The 23,411-nt window shown below is 34.8% G+C and overlaps 2 protein-coding genes across 2 annotated transcripts; both read right to left on the bottom strand.

The window, feature by feature from the left end:
* Window positions 1-643: 643 nt before the first annotated feature.
* Window positions 644-1,956, bottom strand: LOC110904929 (expansin-A8). Its single transcript, XM_022150792.2, has 3 exons — window positions 1,797-1,956; window positions 1,390-1,702; window positions 644-1,294 (listed from the first exon to the last, which is right to left on the bottom strand). Exons 1-3 carry the CDS (start codon window positions 1,915-1,917, stop codon window positions 991-993), a joined length of 738 nt encoding a protein of 245 aa, XP_022006484.1. The 5' UTR covers window positions 1,918-1,956; the 3' UTR covers window positions 644-990.
* Window positions 1,957-20,516: 18,560 nt separating this feature from the next.
* LOC118486782 (transcription factor RF2b-like) lies at window positions 20,517-22,942 on the bottom strand. The gene is made up of 4 exons (XM_035983538.1): window positions 22,379-22,942; window positions 21,382-21,514; window positions 21,173-21,257; window positions 20,517-21,068 (listed from the first exon to the last, which is right to left on the bottom strand). Exons 1-4 carry the CDS (start codon window positions 22,822-22,824, stop codon window positions 20,710-20,712), a joined length of 1,023 nt encoding a protein of 340 aa, XP_035839431.1. The 5' UTR covers window positions 22,825-22,942; the 3' UTR covers window positions 20,517-20,709.
* Window positions 22,943-23,411: the final 469 nt, after the last annotated feature.

Raw genomic sequence — 23,411 nt, forward strand, 5'->3', positions numbered from 1 at the left:
TATAAAATAGTTATATCAAAAGCTATTCATGAACTTGTGACAACCACATGTAACATAGTGTATTGAATGGCAAAGTGTAAGTCTTAGGGGCTGTTTGGTAGCCTCTGAATGGTCATTAAGAGGCTACCTCTTAATGGAACCATTAAGAATTTTACTAATGAGAAGGTAGAATAATGTGACATGTGATGATTTACCATTTAGATGTTACCTCTTAACCATTCAGACTTGAGGTTACCTCTTATTCATTCAGAGGTTTTAAACCATTAAGATGTAGCATCTAAATGGTCATTAAGAGGCTACCAAACAACCCCTTAGTATATATAGCGATAAAAATTTATCATAGTGAACCTAGAATTAAAAATAAAAAAATTATCACATTACTTATCTTGAATTAAACCAGGACGTCCACATACGTGCTATGTGTTGTTTTTAAACCGCGGTATTGGTTTTGCGTTTTTAATCACAATATTGGATTATTGATGTGTGTGCGGGTATGTATGTTATGTCTATATATACATGTATATGTATCTTACGAACCATATATACATTTATACAAAGTACTGATATAAAATAAAATGATGGAGGGAAAACGTAAATTATTACATAACCATAATATTTATTACAATTAAAGTAAAAGTAACAATTAGCAAAGAAATTATTAATCTGCAATTCAATAAGTTTAAAGGTGAAATTACAAACTTTATGACAAGTACATTATGAGATGCCTTCTAATCCAAATAAGTGAACAAGGCATGTTTCCCTTCCATAAGGAGAAAACAGTAATAACACTAGTTTCAAATACAATTCTAAGCGGGTGCTAACTAGTCACCTCAGCAATAGAGCAAGTGCTCTCACCGCCACCGCAATCCAGGCGATAAAAAACATATACAAATTATAAAGTTCTTTAAAATTTTGGTTTTAAAACTTTAAATTTTAATTTTAATTTTAATGCGAGTTCTCTCTCTTTTTTTTTTAACTAAAAAGGAGAGCTTAAAATTGTCCCCCTTGAAACGTTTGGCCAAATTGCCAGTTAGATGGTGCCACGTTGAAGCTTGTGATGGTTCTTCCGTCACTGGTGGTGACTTGAAAAGATAGACTTTGACCATTAAGATAAGAGTTGCTTTGCCAATTTTGCCCCCAGTTCCTTGACATGGGTTGCCACCCGGTATTCGACCCTTTGATAGAAACCGAGTGGACATCCCCTGCACCGCCGACGTTTGTGATCAAAACCAAGTTGAAGTATGAATGTCCATTTATTGTAAACCTCACTCCTCCTTTCTTTACACAAGGCACCCTATATATAAAACAAATTTAGTCACTTTTTAGTTGAATATATCATACAATTTAAATTTAAGTCACATTAATTGGACAAAAAGTTTTGTACACTACCTTTGGAATGAAACAGGCACGATTCCAGCGCGATATTGTGCTATTTGCAAAAAAGCGGGTTCGGCCAAATCAAAATGTTGGAGAGGAGGGTTGCACCACCCGCCATTGTCATTAGACAAGCCAGGGTTAGGTGGGCAAAAATTGGTTGCGGTCACAATTATGGACCCGGGCAAGCACCATCTAGGGTCGTCATTGCATCTCATCTCATAGCATGACCCGCAACTCAATCCATTGTTAAAAAGAGCTGTACTCAATGCAGCAGTGTTTGTACCGTATCCTTGGCTATACAAATTTCCATATCCACAAGCACCACCTACAAGACCAAACACGATTGTTAAGAAATAATTACAATATACACTTTTTAACGTTCGAGTGAAGTATTTTCTTATTTAGGTTATCGTGCATACCCATTGTTCCGGAGGCATCTCCGCCTCCATAAAAGGTGGCATGGGCATTTTCCCAACCTCCATAGACAACATTGAAGGAGCATACAAGTAAAGAAACAATGGTAAGTGTTGAAAGGGCCATTGAAAGAAGGATGTGGAGTGGATGGAAATGAAGGGCTTAACTACCTTATATTTATAGGGAAGTTGCAAAAGACTTGGGGACCATTTGCACTAGAAAGTGACAATTTTAGCATACGTTTGAAGATATCATATCCACAGGAGTCATCAGTCTAAAAACGAATGTAATCATTGTATTTTTTTTTATTTGAATACATAACTTATAAGTATCCAATAAGTCAAATATTTCCATTAAAAAGGTAATATCATTTTTAAATAGTATTTAAACTCACTATAAAATATTAAACATTAAACAACAACATATAAATATTATCTATGCCCATAGTTTTAGAAGTATATTCTGATTTTTAGGTCGTATTGGTGATGTATTTAATATTTTATGAATTCTTAAGAGATATGAATCCAAGTTGAACACATGCACTTGTTCCTACTGAACTACCAAATTGATGGTGCCCACCAGCACATGCGATTCTTTAACTGTTTCTTTCAATTCTCCTTTTATTTTCTTTGGTTTATTTATTAACTAATTTGTTGCGTGAATATAATAAAATGTTCACTTCGTACATTGGTTACATATTTTTATTGATAAAATAAGTAATTATGTTATTTAAAAAAATTATACAGTATTTATATAAACTAGTAATAAGACCCGCGCGTGTTGCGGCGCGGGTCATCGCAAACGTCGAACGGATTAGTCCAAGCGTTATGTGATGTGTTAATCATATAATAATGTGCGTTTCTAAGTATCCGACTGAAATTGATAAGGGACTAAAATTGATTACTCTAAAAGTGGAGGGGTCGTAGCAAAGCTGAGGGGCTTGAAATAAATATTGAAAAAGTTTAGGGGACTGGCAAAGCTGAGGGGCTTAAAACGCAAAATGGAAAAACTTTAAGGGTGTAAGGCAAATGCCGGTGGGTCACCCCACCGAAATAGCCTTTTAAGTTATAGTAGAATAGCTTAAACAACATCTTATATACTTAATATCTTTTTACAAGTGTTAAATGTTAATCAATAACTCTAGTAACAATAAAAGGAGCTAACATGTATTGCCCGGCCATCATCATCATACTCAGTAAATTCCACCAATAGCAAAGCTAAGATAGGGTCTGAGGAAGGTAGATGTAGACAACCTTACCTCTACCCTATAGGAATAGAGAGACTGCTTCCAGTGAGACCCCGGCTCGATTGTAGTTTTGTATCAAGCCTTAGACCTAAGACACATAACACTCAAACAATCGGGACAAAGACTGATTGGTGCATGTACCCCCATGTCTTTCAGCTATTAACGTCATCACATGATGCTTGATTAACCATGCGCTGTTTTTAACGTTATTTTCACGAAATTTGTAAAATAACGTTAAAGTTAGTACCATTTAACTTTTGCCCCCCGAGCGCCCACACATATATACATTATATGTGCACACCGTAAGCGGGGCTTAATATAACGATATTATTTGATTATTGTTTTCCGAAAGGTGTTTTGTAACATATTAGTTATAAACATATTTATTAATATTAAATACTTTTGAGCTATTGTTGAAATTGCAGCATATTAATTTCGTTATATAAAGAAAACGTGCAATATGTCGACCTGTTTTTTTGTTTTTTTTTTTCTTTTTTAATATTTGGTGCCGCAGTTGAAGATTGACTACCAAAGATGAGAAGATTTAAGTTTTACGAAAAATGAAAATTCAAAAGAAAAATTAGATGATCATAGGATGACCGTAAAATCTAACTAAAATTATATACCGGGGTACAAGTTATGTTAATTGGGTCTTATATATCATCAATGTGTTTTTGGTAAATTACTATGAATGAGAACTTTACAGTTAAATGTGTTTAGATGTAGCAATTTGTGATGTCTATAAAGTTTTCACTCGAGTAACCAAATTATCTTTTTACGTACTCTTAATAGGAAAAATAAATAATATTTGTTGGGATAAACGGTAATACCGTACACTAGCAATCTTGTCTATTTGCGATCAAAGGAACACTTCATAATTAACATATTTTAGTAAAATCGACTCATAATCGGTGATCTCTTAACAAATTTCCACCTAAGGTAGTAAAAACAAATAGTGAGCTTTTAATGACAAAGATAATAATATTGATCAATATGAGAAAGTGAATGTTACAATGACAAAGATAATAATATTGATCAATATGACAAGTGGAGATTAGTTTATATTTTACAAGGGTAAAAATATAATAACTTTCATGTTAGTTAAGGTATCATCTACAAATTAAAGATCACTACAATAAACTGTAACCTACATTTATCGAATCGAATAAATGAAAGTTCCTACATTGCCTTGAAAGCAAAGGTGTTTCTTTGATTGTACAATTTTTGCTGACAATATCCTAGCTTTAACTTTTCTTTCATATGTAAAAGTAGATACTACATCACCTATAGGCTATAGCCTAACGGTATCAAAAACATATACTAAGATATTTATCCGTGGTTGAGAGTTCTAATTTTATTAAGAACAAATGTATAAACTCAAAAATAACACTAGTGGGTGCGAGTAGGGATGTTCACTTTTATCCAAAACCCAACCCGAATTCAATGCCACCCAAACCTAAATTAGCGTATACCTGAAAAACCCAAATCCGACCAACCCGAACTTTAAATGGTTCGGTTATCGGGTCACTTTTTCCCGGTAAAAAACCCGAAAAAACCCGAAAGCCGAAAAAAACCTGAACATTTATTGTTTTTCTTATAGAAGTATTTTCGTTTGGAGTTTTTAATACGTGGAACATTAAGTTTTGGGACTTTTAAATATTATAATAGCATATTGTCAAATAATATTTGAACTTTGATGATATATTTAAAACAATAATATGAATTTTGATGATATCTTCTAAAAAACATTTAGAGTAAACTGCCAGAATAGTTCCTGAGGTTTGTTCACTTTTGCCACTTTAGTCCAAAACTAAAACCTTTTGAATCTAGGTCCCTGTTGTTTCAATTTTGTTCTCATTTTCATCCAAAATCAAAATCTGGTCAGATTTTTTAGTTAACATCCGGCTATTTTTTTGTCCTTTTCCTCCCTTTTAATGAATAACAAAATGGTCTTTTAACGTTTTATTATAACAAATTAAAAAATCTGACTATTTTGCCCTTCATTAAAAGGGAGGAAAAAGACAAAAAACTGGATGTTAACTGAAAAATCTGACCTGATTTTGATTTTGGATGAAATGTCAACAAAATTGAAACCACGGAAACCCATATGTTAAAAGTTTGAGTTTTGAACTAAAGTGGCAAAAGTGACCAAATCTTATGAACCATTTTGGCAGTTTACTCAAACATTTATTTCCATTTTACATCTAAACCCGAAAACAGAACAACTCCGACCTGAACCCGACTAACCTGAATTTTAAATGGGTCGGTTATCGGGTCAAATTTTCCCATACAAAATCCCGAAAAAGCCAAACGCCGAAACCCGATGAACACCCTTAAGTGCGAATGTGAGAGTTAGTCGCTAAAAAATATACAGTTAATTTCCCTATATATTAAAAAGACAACGAAATGAACAGTGACATTAAATAAATATTAAAAAGAGTTTTGAATAAAAAATATAAAAATAGAAATAAATGAATGGTATCGGGTACCGGTATCGGTATCAAATTTATCAAACTGAGAATATTTTCGGTATCCGTTCGGCACCGGTATTCATCGGGTTTTACCTTCAAATACCGGTGCCGTACCGGTACCGACCGTATCAAGCCATACTGTACAAGGTATATTCGGTACCCATACCCATTTTTGAGGATTTTGGTAACGGTATTTTCGGTACCGGTTACGCCCCGCTTGCGGTATGCGCATATAATGTATATATGTGTGGGCCATCGGGGGCAAACGTGAAAGTGCACTAATTTTAACGTTATTTTACTAATTTCGTGAAAATAACGTTAAAAGCTGAGGACGGTTAATCATGCATCATGTGGTGGCGTTGATAGCTGAAAGACAAAGGGGTACATGCACTAATCGGTCTTTGTCCCGATTGTTGAGTGTTATGTGTGCCTTATGTCCAAGGCTTGATGCAAAACTACTATCGAGCTGGGGGTCTCACTGTAAGCAGCCTCTCTATTCCTACGGGGTAGAGGTAAGTCTGTCTACATCTTACCCTCCTCATACCCTACCTTTGCTTTGCTATTGGTGAGATTTACTGAGTATGATGATGATGATGATGATGATGATGATGATTTTCGGTACCGGTTGGTGCCGAGCTTATCAAATCCTGTAGCAATGTAGCAATGCAAGTAATTGCACAGTTTAGATTAGTTTTCATACACACAGTAAGTAAACTGTATTTCGTTTGAATGAAGTTTTATATACACAACAACTTATTTTGCTTTATTTTTTGTCTTTTTACGTAATGAATGAATTGTAGCATGTAAAATTAACTTGGATATTTAGATTATTGATGAGCAAATCGTATCGAATCCGGTAATCAAACCGGTATCATATCGATACCAAATTCACTATACCAAATCATTTTCGGTACCAATTTGGTACCAACCTTTTGACGTTTTCAGAATCGTTACTTTCGGTTCGACACCGGGCTAGCACCATACCTATATTTATTGTTTTTTACCTTCAAATACCATACCGTATTGCACCGAACATTTTCGGTACCGGTACCTAATTTCGATGATTTTCCGGATCGGTACTTTCGATGTCATTACAGGTACCGAGCTCATCCATATTTTAACGTGTTAGCACCGTAATAACTGAACTGAAAACAACCGAATTTTCAACGTGTAGGATGTGCGGGTCCTATTATTATATATTAGGTTATTTTAAATCGCTTTTTTTAGGACGGATTGACTATCCTTTTCACGGCATTTTTATTTATACTGATTGCCGTTACTGACACATGTTTTGCAGTCATTGGGTCCCCGTCGCAACGCGCGGGCATAAATTAACTAGTTAACATGAAAAATAGACTTATTAAAAAGTATTAAATGTATGTTTAATAGGAGAGAAAGTTTACATCTGAACGGGTTAAACTGTTGTAAGAAAACAATAAAAAAACACATGGATCCATTTATTTCGGGTTAAAGGAAACTTCCAAGCATTGAAAGGCCTAAAAAATCCAAGAAAATCAACGGGCGGGGCGTGGTAAAAGAGGTGGCGGGAAACAGTGAGCATCTCAGACCCCACCCTGTTTATAAACCACCATTTAGAAAGCAGAGTGTGAAGGGGTTTGGGTTAGGGTATTGCTTAACACATGATGAGGATAAGATCCACAAGCTAATACTAAAAAACTCGGGGTGCGGTGGGGCGTCGTTTAGCCGGACGTGGCCAGCCATGTGAAATTTTTTAAAAAGCTACAAAGAAAATTAAAAAAACCTACATTGAACCAATCAACCACAGCCGTTATGTCACCCAACCCCCCGTCCCACGTCAGACAGAATCTCCAAACCAAGCGAGCAACGCTGACCAAAACAGCAACCTAGGGTAGAGCACCCGGCATTAAAGAGCCAAAATACCCAAAACCCACGCCCACACCAACCATTCTTAGTTTTTTTCCTTCACACTTTATAGTTTACAAATTAACAAATAGTTAATATAAATGAAACTTTTATTATATTATACTTTTCATTTTAGACATTTAGTTCAGGTTTAAAAGTTATAGTTATTTAAAATAGGTATTTTAGACATTTAGTTCATTGATAGAACTCATCTATTAGACCGTGAGGTATGGTGGGGCGTGGGTTGGGGGCATGGTGCGACACGTGGAGTATGGGGCACCCAAGACCAAAGGCCAATTTCAAAGAGGTATGGTGGAGCATGGCTGGGGTGGCGTGGAAAAAAAGCCAATTTCAAAGGGATAGTACTCTTGGCCAACGAGGTTCCGCCATGTAATGTTCGTAGCCCCGCCCAACGACCTGGCTGAAACCCCCGCCCAAGGGGCCACGCCGAAACTCAAGCCCACCCGGGGAGGTAACGTGAACGTTTGTACCCAACTTACGCCCCAACCCCCGCCCATACCCCATAGTCTTAGCACAAATTCACAATATTACCGATATAAATGGATACCAAGTATAATTTATGGCGTTAAAGCTCCAGTTTTGACAATAATTTTGAATTGAATCACTAACTATGTTTTGAAAGAAGACAGACCGAACATGCAAGGTTGGTTGGGTCGGATGAAGCAGACGGTTTTAACTGTTTTATGATTTGACAGTTTAGCGATTAAACAGAAAATAAAAATAATTTATAAGCACTTTGTATTTAATTTTAAGAAATTATAAGGACACTACATGTTTATATATACTTTTAATTATATATTTCATGAGTATAATATATACAAACAACTTTTCTTTATTACTGTTAGTATTAATATTGCTATAATTATTATTTTTATGTCCTTTTTTTCGTAGAAAACAAACAAAATATGGACCAAAAATGAATCATTAGGACCTAAATATTATCCCCATTTTGAGGAATTGAATGTTTTTTTTTTTTTTTTTTTTTGGGTGAAGACTACACCGGTTAAACAAATCTCCAAGCCTCAAATGTATGAGAAAATCAGCGGCAGGAAGCAGTGAACATATCTCTAGACCCCCACCCTCTATTTGTTAGCAATTTATTACATTTAAGACATTTAAATGCATATATTTTTTTATGCCTACCATATTTTAAATATGTTATATTACAAAACTTATGGGAGAGGACATTTTTGTACGAAAAAAGAAACTATGGATGGTGTTGTAAAGAGGTCAACTTAAAAGGTCACTTGATAGTCTATGGCGTTATAGGCTAGTGACATTTTAGGGATGAGATAAGACTTTAAGACTGATAGGTTCTAGGTTCGATACTCACAAGGGTTTTCCCATATTTATTGGATTTCCTCCTTAATTGGTGTATAGGCATTATGCCTACTAGAGATGGATATGATCGAATGGTTCCGCTGGTGGCACGATGATACTCCAGTGGTCCGTCAGTGATCCAAATTTGTCGTTAAAAAAAGGTCACTTGATAATGAGGAAAATTCTAGTTTTCACCATGCTATTCAAGTTGGGCTTGTGTTTGAGTTGAATATTTATAGAGTCCGACCATGAAAAACAAACTCATATATTCAGCAAGCAAGCTCAAGTTTATAAAGGTCTGATTCGAAATCTTATCAGGTTTAATACGATGTGTAAACCATTGGTAATTTTGTAAATAGATGAAAATTATTAATGATTTCGAGAGAGAAAAAATGAACTAGATGTCATTGTTGACTTTTTTTTAACTCTTAGTTGTTGTTAATGTAATTTTCAGTTATACTTGACCCTTTAAGACTCTGGTTGTTGGTAATGTAATTTTTAGTTATTATTCTTTTTTTTGAAACGTAACTTTCATTAAAACACAAACGCCGACAAAACACCAAACACTACAAAATTACATATTCACAAAAGAAGTTCAATCTTTCCAATCAACTTCCATAGATTTAACCTCCTTGGGATAGGGGTGAGGGAGGTCGAGGAGTTAGCCGGATTGGTGGGGTGTAGGACTTTTTTTTTTTTAAACGGCGGCTATTTTATTTAACACATAAAATAGGACAAGGGGCCAACAAGAAGCTGGGGAACCCGAACAATCGAAAAAATTACAAATTTGAAAATGAACCAGGTGAATAACTGGGATTGTATAGTTGAGATTTTTAAAAATCGGCTTGCTTCTTGGAAGGCTCAGTCACTTTCGATAGGGGGTGGGTTACTCTAATCAAAGCGGTTTTGGAAAGCTACCTGTGTACCTTTTTTCTACATATAAACTTTGGTGAAGGTGATGTAAATTAGAATCTTTGATGAAGGATTTCCTTTGGGGTGGCTTAAGAGATAAAGCGAAAATGCATTGGGTTGCATGAGATAATGTGGCTCTACCTAAAAAATTGGGAGGTTTGCGTTTACATAAACTTAAAATGGTGAACAAGGTGCTTTTAGCATAGTGGGTTTGGAGATTTAGGATGGATGAAGACAGTCTTTGGAGAAATGAGGTGGCGGCGTGTCATGGGAGGGGGACGAGGTGGTCGGTGTTACCTTCAAACCCTTTGATAACTAGGGTCTGGAGAAGTTAAAGCTTTGGGATCCCTATGGTTAAAATGTAGATCAAAACATAGGGACATAGTCTGAAAAGATTAGTGTAAATACCCATTGTATATGTTGTAAGCGTTTGTAGTTGGACAGTCCGTAGTTTTTGCGGGCCTACTGTGTTTTAATGAAATTTTCCTTTAAAAAAGTTATTATCTTAAGTAATTTAAGTTGATATTTAATGAAATATTCGTTTAAAAAAAGTTATTATGTTAAGTAATTTAAGTCGATATTTTATGTCTACATAATTAAAGTTTATTACTTATTAGTAGTGTTAAACACATAGATACGTTGAAATATATAGAGTTATCTTTTATAGATGTTAAACTTAAAAGTGTTCTAATATTTCAGAACAGAGTTATTTTTAACTACAAACAAGATGTTTAACTTCATTATTGACTAAAATGATATGTACTCTTTAGATTATTTATTTAATCATTTAATCTTTTGGCAAATGATATGTACTCTTTAGATTATTTATTTAATCATTGAATCTTTTGGCTCGTCAGTCGTCACTTTGTATCCAATATCGTTACTTTTCAATCATAATTATCAAATTTAAGCATCATGGATTATGATCACAAATATGAGACCATATTTATAAGTTCAAATTGCCATACAAAATGACATATATTCAAAGTCTAGTTTCATTTTGTAATTTATAGCGTAGTTAATTACAAGCACGGTAGTATTTTACAAATTTGGTAATATCTTTTAAGAAGTTACGAACTTGATACTGATCGTATGTTGGTGTCATGTAACTTCGCAAAAAGAGTATTGGACCAAATCCATTTTTTGTGCAAAATTTCTTCGATTGGGAAAACTCGCTCGCTTTCGAAGACACTAACCTATCCCAAAACGATCAAGAAGCTAATTCATGCAACTCTACCTAGTGGTTCAATGTGGTGTATGTGGAAGGCACGTAAAGAAAAAGATTTCAATAATTACACACCCGGAAAAGGTAGTTGAAGAGATCAAATCATACATATTTTTAAGGATTAAAAACCGGGCGAAAGCTAATGACATATTTATAACAATCATTCGGGCCTAGCATCTTGTTAGTTCCCTTTTTAATAAAATTTGCCGTTCAGAAAAAAATTAACATGTGAAGCTTTTATTTTCTTGATGAAGACAATTCTTTCGATAAGTTGTTAATATATCTTTATTTTTCAAGTTATTTAACGTGTGGGTTACGTAAATATGAACATGGGATTGTAAGTTCTTAAAAGGGGTCGTTGGTACACATATGGAATAGCTAGGAGATAACGATTCTTTTCTCATTTGCCGGTTCTTTAAATAGAATTCACGATATAATTAATAATTATTAATCAATCTGATTTTCTTAATTTACAAAGTGTCGTGTTTAAGTATAAATTATAAGAAATTATGTTGGTTAACACACGTGAATCGTCCTTAGAACAATAAAATTTTATTCCTCTATTTTTTAGCATCATATGAAGAAGATTGTCGTTTAGTTGATATATATGGTTTTGTTTAACCATTAATATTATATGATGCGGATATTAAGGTTTCGTGTGTCGATTAAATTATTAATTAATAACTTTGATAACATTTTCCAAAATTCAATGATTAGGAATTTTGATTATGTATTTGTGTGATGTAATTGTCAAAAATAAAATGTCCTACCACGTTACTAGCACATGCAACCCCCTTTTATTGCGGCCGTATTTCTTAAATAAAATTTAATAATTCTTTGACCCTCGTTTATAAAAAAGTTATATGTTGATACTTGCACTTGCACTTGCACAGTTGCACATAACCTTTTTATTTATTCAACAACAAATAAGAATAAAATGGGTTGTATGTATCCTAGTTTAGGGCGTGATAGCGTTCTAGCCTTATGATGGACAACGTGACATTGGCGGATCTAGAAAACTCATATAGGGGCAACGTTTCAAAGACAAAGGGTAACGAAATCGAAAAAAGGTCATTTTTTCCAAAATTCACATTAAATTTACACTACCGCTGGAGCGTCAAGTGTCAACGTGGGTTACCTCTTGTTAAGAGGTAGATCCGCCCCTGCAACGTAAGAATATTTCTTTAATTGAACGACAAACTCGCACACTTACTAATCGTACCCCTAAAGTCATACATTTGTCCACTAGGGGCTGTTTGGTAGCCTCTGAATGGTTATTAAGATGCTACCTCTTAATGGAACCATTAAGAATTTTACCAATGAGAAGGTAGAAGAATGTGACATGTGATGATTTACCATTCAGAGGTTACCTCTTAACCATTCAGACTTGAGGTTACCTCTTATTCATTCAGAGGTTTTAAACCATTAAGAGGTAGCATCTGAATGGTCATTAAGATGCTACCTCTTAATGGAACCATTAAGAATTTTACCAATGAGAAGGTAGAAGAATGTGACATGTGATGATTTACCATTCAGAGGTTACCTCTTAACCATTCAGACTTGAGGTTACCTCTTATTCATTCAGAGGTTTTAAACCATTAAGAGGTAGCATCTGAATGGTCATTAAGAAACTACCAAACAGCCCCTAATCCTCATCACTTAGAAAGAAAAACCATTATGTACACTCCTTATCATCATATAACATAATTGGTTATCTTTACACCAAACAACTTATAAAATCTTTTAAAGGTTTTTTTTATTTGGGAGAAGATGGTCTCTTCATACGTCTTTCTCATTTAACACTGAAAAAATCATATGATATTAAGATGGTCTCATGGTTCATACGTCTTTCTCGTTTAACACTGAAAAAATCATATGATATTAAGATGGTCTCATGGTTTGGAATTGAGAAACTAGCCTCGTTAGTAAAATGCGCTTAGAGATTGGTCTAGCTAGAGAAGGTGTTTCGTTGGAGAAGATGACTACTTGTTAACCTTCTATAAAATGAAAACCGAAGAAATTAATAGTTTTCCCATGAATGTATTTCGGATGACCATGAAATTTCTGGTAACGTCATTAAAACTTAAGTCGTACCGTATAAACTTAAACAATGAAAAAAACTGAAATGAAATACCCCTAAAAAAGGTGTGCTCTTTAACCATGGGCGTTTGTTATTCACTTATTTCTTATTTGACTAGTTTTCATGGGTGGATATTAGCCGTTATTCCGAATCTTTAAAAGATATATTACGACAAAAAAAGTATTTTATTCGAGGCAAATTTGAGAAATTGCAGCCACAAAGGGAAAAGAAAAAAGGGTAACCGAAGGGGTCCAATGAAAGCCCTGCTCACAATCTCTTGTCTGTTTTTGGAATAATGCATCCATTTGAAGAAAGGGAAAACACCCTCATGTCCTCTTACCTCTTTTTTTTTTTTTTTTTTTTTTTTTTCATATTGCACTCAAAATAAAGAATTAAAATGCCACTTGAAAGTTTTCGTATTGCACCCAAAATAAAGAAATAAAATGGCCACTTGAAAGTTTTCGTATTGCACCCAAAATAAAGAAATAAAATGGCCACTTGAAAGTTTTTGCTACAATGTATATCCATCCATCTTGCATTAATAACCGGTTAAAATTTACTAACGTTATGAGTTTCGTAACGCTCATAAGTTTGACATGTATGATTCTTCGTTTCAAGTACGCTTTCAAACTAAAAACTTTAGGTTTGTTTCATCTCGATTCCTCGTTTTAAATTTCGTAAATACAAATGAGTCTATGTGAAGGTTATTAAAGTATTCTATCGTTTATTAAAAAGGTGAAAATTTCAAATCCTACAAAACAGCATGTATAAATGGGTGACCCATGTGTAAATGGGTACAGGGGCGGACCTAGAGGTTACCGGGGGGTAACCTTCGCTACGGCTTGGCTCGGAAAAATTTGACGTTTTTAGTGTAAATTTTGGAAAAATTTGATGTTTTTTCGATTTCGTTACGGCTTATTTATAAAACGTTACGGTTTGGCGTGAATCCTAGATCCGCCACTGAATGGGTAGTAAGAGTAGAATATAGTTACAGGCCTTTCAGTTTTTTTCTTTTTTAGATAATCTACAATGTTATTGCTTTATAATGTTGTACTCGTGAAAATGTTGCATGTGATTTTGTGACATCTTAAAATCAATCAAGACTGCTCCAAATCCATCCTTGTCTTATATACCAACCATATAAGTATAAGTTTAGAAATAAAGTTTTATTCGTCACATAATTCTTTGTATGTGTTAACGTTTTCATGTTCTTATATTTTTACTAATATAATTTTAATTTTTAGATAATTCATTTTATACATATTTAATTATTTGTATCTTTCAAGTTTTTGTGTTCTTTTTTATTTTTGGTAATACAAAAATAACTGTTTTGTACACTAGACAACTTTTCTTTAATAATTTGGACATCACATCCATTATGTTTGTTTTAAACACAAGACAACTTTTTTGGACTTCTAATATGTGCTATGCTAGTATGTTTTAAACTTGGGAAAATTACTAAAATGTCTTTTGACCAAGTGCATTTATAAAAATGTCACCTTCCTGCGTCCTTGGAAGGTCCTCCCAGCCTCGGAAGCGTCCGCCTTTCACGTTGAAGTGTCCACCTTTTACTTGAACTGTCTGTTTCCATTCAAGCGACACGTGTCCGATGTTGAAGCGTCCGCCTTTCACTTGAAGCGTTCGTTTTCCTTTCAGGCGACACGTGTCCGATGCAATGCGTCGGCCAACGACGCAGGTTCTTAAGCGTCGGCCAACGACGAAGCTTCTTAAGCGTCGGCCAACGACGCAGGTTCAATTTTTTTATATATATATATATATATATAACTTATAAACATTTTTCTAACATGGGATCATGTGTATTCTCTTTATAAAAATTATCTATATGTATGTTAACGGAGCAAATTTTAAACGATATAAAACATGTTATTTTTTAGTTAAAATTTTTTATATTAAACATTAAAAACATAACATAATAAAAAAAAACAACACATAAAAATATATATTTATCTAAAACCATATCCTAATAGCTTCTCACTCCGAGGCATGTTTGAAATCATGTCTCTCTTCATGGCGGTAGTTGATGAGGGCCACCTCCTTCTGATCGTCCTCACCAAGGTCCGGCATTTCCGTCTCCAGTTTCTTGAAATATCGATCAAATCTCTCACACTCCAACCGCAGCACACGGAACCTAGAGGATAGTGCGTCAATGGTCCGGTTGTGTTCCGGACCACGTAGTTCGGCGAAATTTTGTTGAACACGGACCTAGAGCCCACCCTGTCATCGAGGTGGAGGATCGATCATTGCCTGCTCCCATGCTTCGCATAGAGCAATGTCTTCAACGTCAGTCCAGGAGGCGGCCATTGTCGGGTCGTTGATGGAGTCGGATTTTCTAGTGAAATGGCTGATATTTGTTTGCAAATCTTTTTGAAAACGGCGGGTGTTTTGCGGTAAGTGATAAGTGAACGGTTTATATAGGGGGGTAAATGTGTGCGACGGTAAAAGTTAAACGGCTTTTGAGTTTTCATTTTTTTTACCGAAGCGTCGGGAAGCGTCGGTCAAGCATCGGGGGGGCGTCGGGGTCAAGCCTAGGAAACGCCGGCCAGGCCTCGGAAACGTCGGCCAGGCCTCGGAAATGTACACATGGACGCATTAAAAAAATTATGGTTATCATGCGTCGGTGATGACTGACGCAATTTCGTAACGGAACGAACGCTTCAACACGTGTCGCTTGAAATGGAACGGACGCTTCAACGTGACAGGCGGACGCTTCAACATCGGACACGTGTCACTTGAATGGAAACAGACGCTTCAAGTAAAAGGCGGACGCTTCAACGTGAAAGGCGGACGCTTCCGAGGCTCGGAGGACCTTCCAAAGACGCAGCGTGACATTTTTGTAAATGCACTTGGTTAAGAGACATTTTGATAATTTTCCCTTTAAACTTGTATTATGGCCAACTTAATCGAATTTTCAACAATGTTTATTTTGGTAGTTTTATTTTATATATTATGCACTTTATAACACATGCCATAAAGCTCAAACTGTGAAACCAAACCGAAACCCACTAGTTAGTAACAGTTAAGTTTGGTTCGGTTTTAAAACTCAACTGTTTGATTTGGGTTTCCAATAATAAAAACCGTTACTAACAATTTGGCTTATTGTGTGACCTTAATCCGTCAAAATCAGCCCCTGAACACCCTTATTTTCGTTGACTGTAGTGGCGGATTCAAGAATTTTTTTTCAGATGTTTCTTTTGATAGATTTTCACTAATTTTTACTAGATTTTTTTAATCATATAAGGTTTCCTTTAAAAAAAATTCTAAACATATTAATTAACATGTAAAATAATAGTTCAAAATGATTTATTCTTATATTATAAAACTTAAAACTCTATATTATTTACCTATAACTTTTTTAATTATACTGACTCTATTAATAATTCAATAAAATAAATAAAATTTAAATCAACCCAAACTGAATTTTATAGCAAAAGTTCGGAAATTACTCATTTCTCAATATTTAAACGATTTTGTCTCTTTGTATATTTTTCACGTAACTTTCATAATTATCCTACTTAACTTTTAGTGAAAAAAAGTATCAGTGTTTTTGTTTTTGTTTTTGCTTTCGTTTGTGAAAAATCAAGAAAAAAAGGAAAAGACGATCACGACTTATCCAAAATACTCACTTCGAGGATGATACTGCACCAACCAATTGATGTTGTTGTGAAAATACGATGAGAAATTGAGAATAAACACTAATTTTAGAGATAAAGTTGAAATCACATAAAAATGTTATTTAATTTATCTATTTTGTTATATTTACCTCAAAAATGTTATCTAACTAGTTGATTCTCCGTCCGCGTTACGGGGCGATAACCGAATAGTTCTCAATCAATTAAAAAGAACACTACTATAATTTTGCTAGAAAAAAAACTAAAACGATGATAAGACTGTAATTTTGAGCTCAGGGCAAAACTGTAATTTTTCAGAACTAATGAGCGAGTGTTAGGCAGATCCTTTAGACGAAAAAAAAATTTAATCGAGTGAACCAACTAAAACAAAAAACTTTTATAGTTTTGCTAGAAAAATTAAAACGATGGGGAAAACGTAACTTTGAACTGAGGGGAAAATCATGATTTTGTTTCAGGGATAAAATCGTAAATTAAATGGACCAATGGGGTTGAGGGCAAAATCGTAACTTGGCTGTGTGAGAAAAAAAACCAATAGCAAAACTGTAAATTTAAACGGGGCAAAATCGTAATTTTGAACTGAGGGCAAAATTGAAATTTTTAGCTGGGAAAAAAAAACATAAATTTATTTTAAAATGAGGGTAAAAACATAATTTTTAACAGATAGCAAAATCGTTATTATAAGAAAAAAACCTAATGGCAAAACTGTAAATTTAAACGGGGCAAAATCATAATGTTGAACCAAGGGAAAAATTGAAAATTTTTAGCTGGGAGCAAAATCGTAAATTTATTTTTAAGTGAGGGTAAAAGCATAATTCTGAACTGATGGTAAAATCGTAATTTTAAAAGAGGATAAAATTGTAAATTTGTTGGGCCAATAGGGGAGTGTTATGCATGACTATAAATATAAACGGCAAAAAATCATAATTTGAAAAAAAAAAAAAAAAACAAATTGTGGCTGGGTGGTGGCCGCCAAACTCCACCAATCCAATGTAAGCATTATTTCCGGCTATGGTGTTTGTTATAGTAGATAATTTTATCTACTTTGTACCTCTTGTGTAAAATAGAAGATTGTATTTGATTAAATTTCAATGTATTTATCCAAATTGTAACTGTATTTATATGATTAATAATAAGGGAAAGGATCAAATAGAAGTTTATTTTGGCTAGAAAGTATAGAAAGCAATAGGATTATGACATGTGACAAAATTTAAAATAAATAGTAAGGGTATTTTAGTCAATCTTATCATTTTTTTTTCTTTCTTCTTCTTCCCAGTAACATCAAAACCCACCATTTTTAAAACCCACCATCTTCAACCATTTCTTCACTTTCTATCTCAATAATCACTACATTATAGTGCGATTTTCGTCACCAATCAATGATTCAAATACCCGATCAACGTGTTCTTCAGCTTTTTTGAAGAAAACCCAGTTTAATTTCATACAAAATCTCGTTTTTTCCAGTGATTTTGAAGATAATCACTCGATTCGTTCGATTCGATCGCTGATAAGTGTTTCAATCATTCAAATTTCGTCAATCGTTGAAGAAACCGACTTCGATCCATGTAAGAAATTCTTTAATTTCATTTTTATTATCTAGGTTTTTGATTTACTCATTGCGTTTTACGACCTTGGCGGAGGTCCGGGGGGAGCGCCCCTGGTAGCAGGGTCCCAGGGGCGGCAGCCCCTGGCGGGTTCCAAGGGGCAGAGCCCCTGGCTGGGGTTGAGCTTTTTTTTTCCGATTAAATTTCTTTAATAAAAATGCATCAGAAAAATTAATTTTCAGAAATTGGCTCATTTCGAAGATAGTAATTCGTAGACAATTCAGACAATTCACAGACAGTTTTATGTGTCCATTGCGTTTTAGAAATAAGAGAGTTTTATGTGTTTTCTGGCTATTGCGTTTTAGAAAAAACACATTTTTAAGTGTTTTTAGTCATTGCGTTTTAGGTAAAACACATTTTTGAAGGGTTTTTAGTCATTGCGTTTTAGGTAAAACATATTTTTATGTGTTTTCAGTCCATTGCGTTTTAGAGAGAACACTTTCTTTTGTTTTTTTAGGCCATTGTGTTTTAGAAATGAGACATTTTTAAGTGTTTTCTGGCCATTGCGTTTTATAAATAAGATATTTCTTTGTGTTTTTTGGTGCATTGCGTTTTAGGTAAAACACATTTTTATGTGTTTTCAGTCCATTGCGTTTTAGAAAATCAGACATTTTAAGTGTTTTCTGGTCATTGCGTTTTAAAAATAAGACATTTGTTTGTGTTTTTTGTGCATTGCGTTTTAGGTAAAACACATTTTTATGTGTTTTCAGTCCATTGCGTTTTAGAAACTACACTTTCTTTTGAGTTTTTAGGCTATTGCGTTTTAGAAATAACACATTTCTTTGTGTTTTCTGGCCATTGCGTTTTACAAATAATACATTTATTTGTATTTTTGGTGCATTGCGTTTTAGAAAAATGTCATTTTTTAGGTTTTTTTCCATTGCGTTTTACGCAACTGGGTTTTCAAAAAAAAAAAAAAATCGAAAATATAGCAATAGTATACTCGTTTTAAAGATAAAAAACGCTCGTTTTTTGTGCAATTTTTATAAAAAAAATAATGTCGTATGAAAGAGTTATTAACGTATAAAAAATGGGGGGGGGGATTGGAGGAGAGAGAAACTATTGACTTTGATTGACTAATATGCCCCTAAACAAACTTACACGCCTCTTTTCTTCCCTTCAATTTCCATCATTTAATCTTAGCCCTTGATTAACTAAATGGATGGTCAAGATCACTTCCTAGCCTTCTTAGCCAAATAAACTTTCTATTGTATCTCCACCCTTAATAATAATAAATGATAAATCATTCACTTTGTTGAATTTTCGCAAACCTTACATCTATCGCCTAATATCGATTCTCTCTCTTCTTTTCACTAGCCGTCGCCTTCCATCGTTCTCAAACCTTGGCCGTTGCTTTTTTTTTTTCACAAACCCTACATGTATGGTTGTATAAATGGATCAGATTTGAAAAAACAGTTTTTGTCAAACCAGTTTCACTATTGGTTTCGGATGGGTTTTTCAAACCTTCTCTATTGTTGCGACATGCATTCCCTCAGGACCGGAGTCACAACTTATCCAATATAAACTTTAACATAGAAGCTCTATTTCCATAAACTTTTAAGGACCAAGAAATATGGACCAAGAAATTTGAAATAAATGAAAAAAATACTTTAAATTCTATTAAATACAAAAAAAATATAGAAAATAAAAAATAAAGTGGTATGGTTTGAAATGAAGTTCAAATGGTCCAATTTAGTTGAAAAACAACAAGTTGGGACATATTGTGGGGAAACAAGAAGCAATAGCCATCAAGCCATCAAGGGGTAGGGTAGTTATCAACATGGTCAGCCCCAAGACACAAACAGCCCAGCCCCCACATGACCTTTCCATCAAGGTGCACCCTTCACATCACTGTTGGAGGTGGTGCTTTAGTGTGCCATGTGCATTTAAATGGTCTGTTGGCTCACACCATATGGACAATGTCATATGAATTAACTAACAGTCTTTTTAGGCACCACATAGTCTAGATTACAACATTTTCCTAATATTATTATTAGAGTTAAAGTGCAGTTTCTTCCATATAGTTTGTCCAATTATGCCATTTCAGACCAAATTTCTGATTTGTACTGTTTCATCTCTGATATTCTTGAAACATGACAGTTCCGTCAAAAAACATGAGTTAACTGCCATATTCGTCTCTGTGGTTTGTCCAATTATTCGATTCAACTTTAGTTTTAAATTGTACAAATTTGAAATTTGCTTGAACGGGCATAACTCGACAAACCACTGAGACGTGTCTTATTATTATAATTTTAACAAAAGATAATAGCACTAAGATTTAAAAGACTATTAATTAAAATTTTTCAACACCAACATAATAAAAATCTCACAATAAACCCAATCACTACCATAACAACAATAAAGAACAATGTTGGATCCCATCACGGGCAATATAAAAATAAATAATTTTGAAAAAAAAAAACAGTGTTACGGTTACTAACAAGGTGTTAGTCTATGAACAATTTTAAAGAATTTGGTTGAACACAATACGAGGAAAAACAACGTAAATCAAAATGTACTGCCGCTTTTACTGGCGGCAATTGAAGGGCCTTCGGATTTGACAATATGAGGATTGCCTCTACTGCTGATACCGAGCCCCTGAAAGTGGCCAAGTGGATCCTGTTGGAGTGTTTCAGAAAAAGCCTGAGAGTGGGCGGCTGCAAGTAGATTGTGGTGGTGGTTTGACATGTTGGACTGGTGGAGGTGGTGGTACTGTTGCGCCTCTTGTTGTTGATGGTTTGTGAAGAAGTTTGATTGGTTATATGGAACATGGTGCATTCCTAAATTGTAACCGTCTGAACAGCTTGCTACTTCGCCGGTTGCCATTCTCAGCCTTTCGACTTCTTGCTTCAGCGCCTCATTTAGGGCTGTAATTTAATTAAAAAGATAGATAATGTTATGAGAAATTATATCTTCAAACAATTGCAAATGAAATGTATTGCAAGGTGCGATGATGTTTAAAGAATTTTACCATCGCGTAACTGAGCTTGTTGTTCCATAGCTTGTAATCGAAGCTTGAGCTCAGTGTTTTCAGATGACAAGCCAGTTGTATCTCTCTGTGTAAGAAAAAACCGACACATGCTTAATTTAATAGGTTTCGTTATATATAACGGTAAACACTATGCTGGTCCGCTGGATATACGATAGGAAAATATGGATTTGAAATTATGATACAGTCACCTGAAAAAGAGTTAATTGTGCTGAAAGGGTGGTTGCTTCTGTTTGCAAGGTCTGAACCTTTCGCTCAAGCTCAGACATATAACGAGCCTTCCTCTCTTTAGAACGGGCCGCAGATTGCCTATTTGCCAATATCCTGTATACTACAAAGCATAAGATTGACTGAATACAAAACGCACTACACGGAGGAGTACTAAAGCATCAAGATGTTACACAAAATACTCTCTCTAGCATCTTATGCTTCAAGAACAAGAAGGCATGCTGACTGAATTTATGTTCTTACCTATAGACTTAGTAAAAGGGGATTTTTGCTGATGATGGATATGTGTATGAATGGTGTTAAATTAAAATAGTTTAATACAAAATCTCTGTAATACTAATGTAGGTGACTGATAAACGTAGAACTTGTTGAAGATAACGATCTTTCTGACATACAAGACTATTGTGCCATTATTCAACCATTATGAGACTTCTCAGTTCTCAAAGCTTAAGAATGCACAACACTTGAAACATGATGATCACCACAAAGTCTTTGCTTAGATTTGGATTAGCGTGTTATTACGTATGATAGGATCCGATATATCAAATGTTTTTAATACCTAGTTCTTATACTGTAATTACTCTAGCTATTTGTACGCTTAGAACGTTAAATCTATTATCCTAACACTTTATTAATTATTTAATATTTATTACTAACATGTTCTCCTAGCAGTCAATTAATACAAAACCTACAAATGCAATTTCAGTCTATCCAGACAGAATTGAAGACATAATCTCTAACAATTGAGTCATCAGTAATAAATTCGCATCAGTTTTGGTTCAATTATACTAAACCTAACTACCTAAGCATCAGATTTGCTAAGGATCACATATAATTAGCTTCATACATTCTAATACAGTTTACCTATTCATCCATATCATCTTATATCAATTCATCAAATTACTAACCGCAATAACATCATCAAAAACTGTAAAACAAATTCATACGTAACATCATTACCTCTTAGCTCGCTTCGGATCTAGCGTCCACAATTCAGCAAGCTTTTCAGGAGCCATAGCCTTCTTCGCTTCAATACTTTCACTCAAAAAACTCGAACTATCAACCGAATTACTATGCCGATGTCTAGGTCTACTTCCGCCGCTCTTTTCTCCGTCACCGGTTTCATCCTCCGACGGTCCGCCAATACCTCCGGCATTTCCGATCCGACCGTTATCCAAAATGCCGCCGGATCCGAGCTTCTCAATGTCCATGTAAGTAGAGAACAGTTGATCTTCTTCAGATCCTAACTCTTCGAAGCTTTCTGACGGTGCGTCGTATGGATCTGACGTCAGATCTAGATCGTCCGGTAGCCGGAAGTTCATCTCGGAGTGTGCTCGCCGGTGATGTGAAGGTCGTAACGGAAACGACGAAGGTCCGTTTTGGTGGTTAGGGTTTGGATCTTGCATTTTGCAATCAATAGCGTATAGTGTTTGTTTACTTTCTGTCTGCAAATTTTGGTGTGGTGTTTGAGTGTTTTGCAGAAGAAGGGATGGGTGTGTGTGTGTTTGGATCTCGTTTGGTGATTCGGGTTGACGCGTTATTCTGATTCCATAAACCGGGTCGGTTTGGAAAAATGTAATTGGGCTGAAGTGAAAGTATTAGTCATTAAACTGGGCCCTTTTTCTGACATTTTATATTGGGCTTTTGAGGCATAAATTCTAAACTTACTTAAAGCACAAAGTCATGCATATGCCATTTCCTTTTTTCATGCATGTAATTTCCTTTTTTTACACAATTAGGAATTAGTACCCGCCGCAATGCGGCGGGGTTCTTACATGCGAGTATTCGTCCTTATCTTCTTCTCCAACGCAGAGCCGGACGCAGGAGGCTCTACTCCGTCTCGCTCTCTCACTATAAACTGAACCTTGTAAGGAGAAAAATCTGGGACATCGGGTGTGGCAACAGGATAATATTTATAAAACCGCATCTTCCCAAATGCAGCAGCTTTAGTATCAGTCTTCCTCAATTCTTCCAACTCTTCTTTTCGTTTCCG

Source organism: Helianthus annuus, chromosome 14 (assembly GCF_002127325.2).
Source record: "Helianthus annuus cultivar XRQ/B chromosome 14, HanXRQr2.0-SUNRISE, whole genome shotgun sequence".
Classification (NCBI taxonomy): Eukaryota; Viridiplantae; Streptophyta; class Magnoliopsida; order Asterales; family Asteraceae; genus Helianthus; species Helianthus annuus.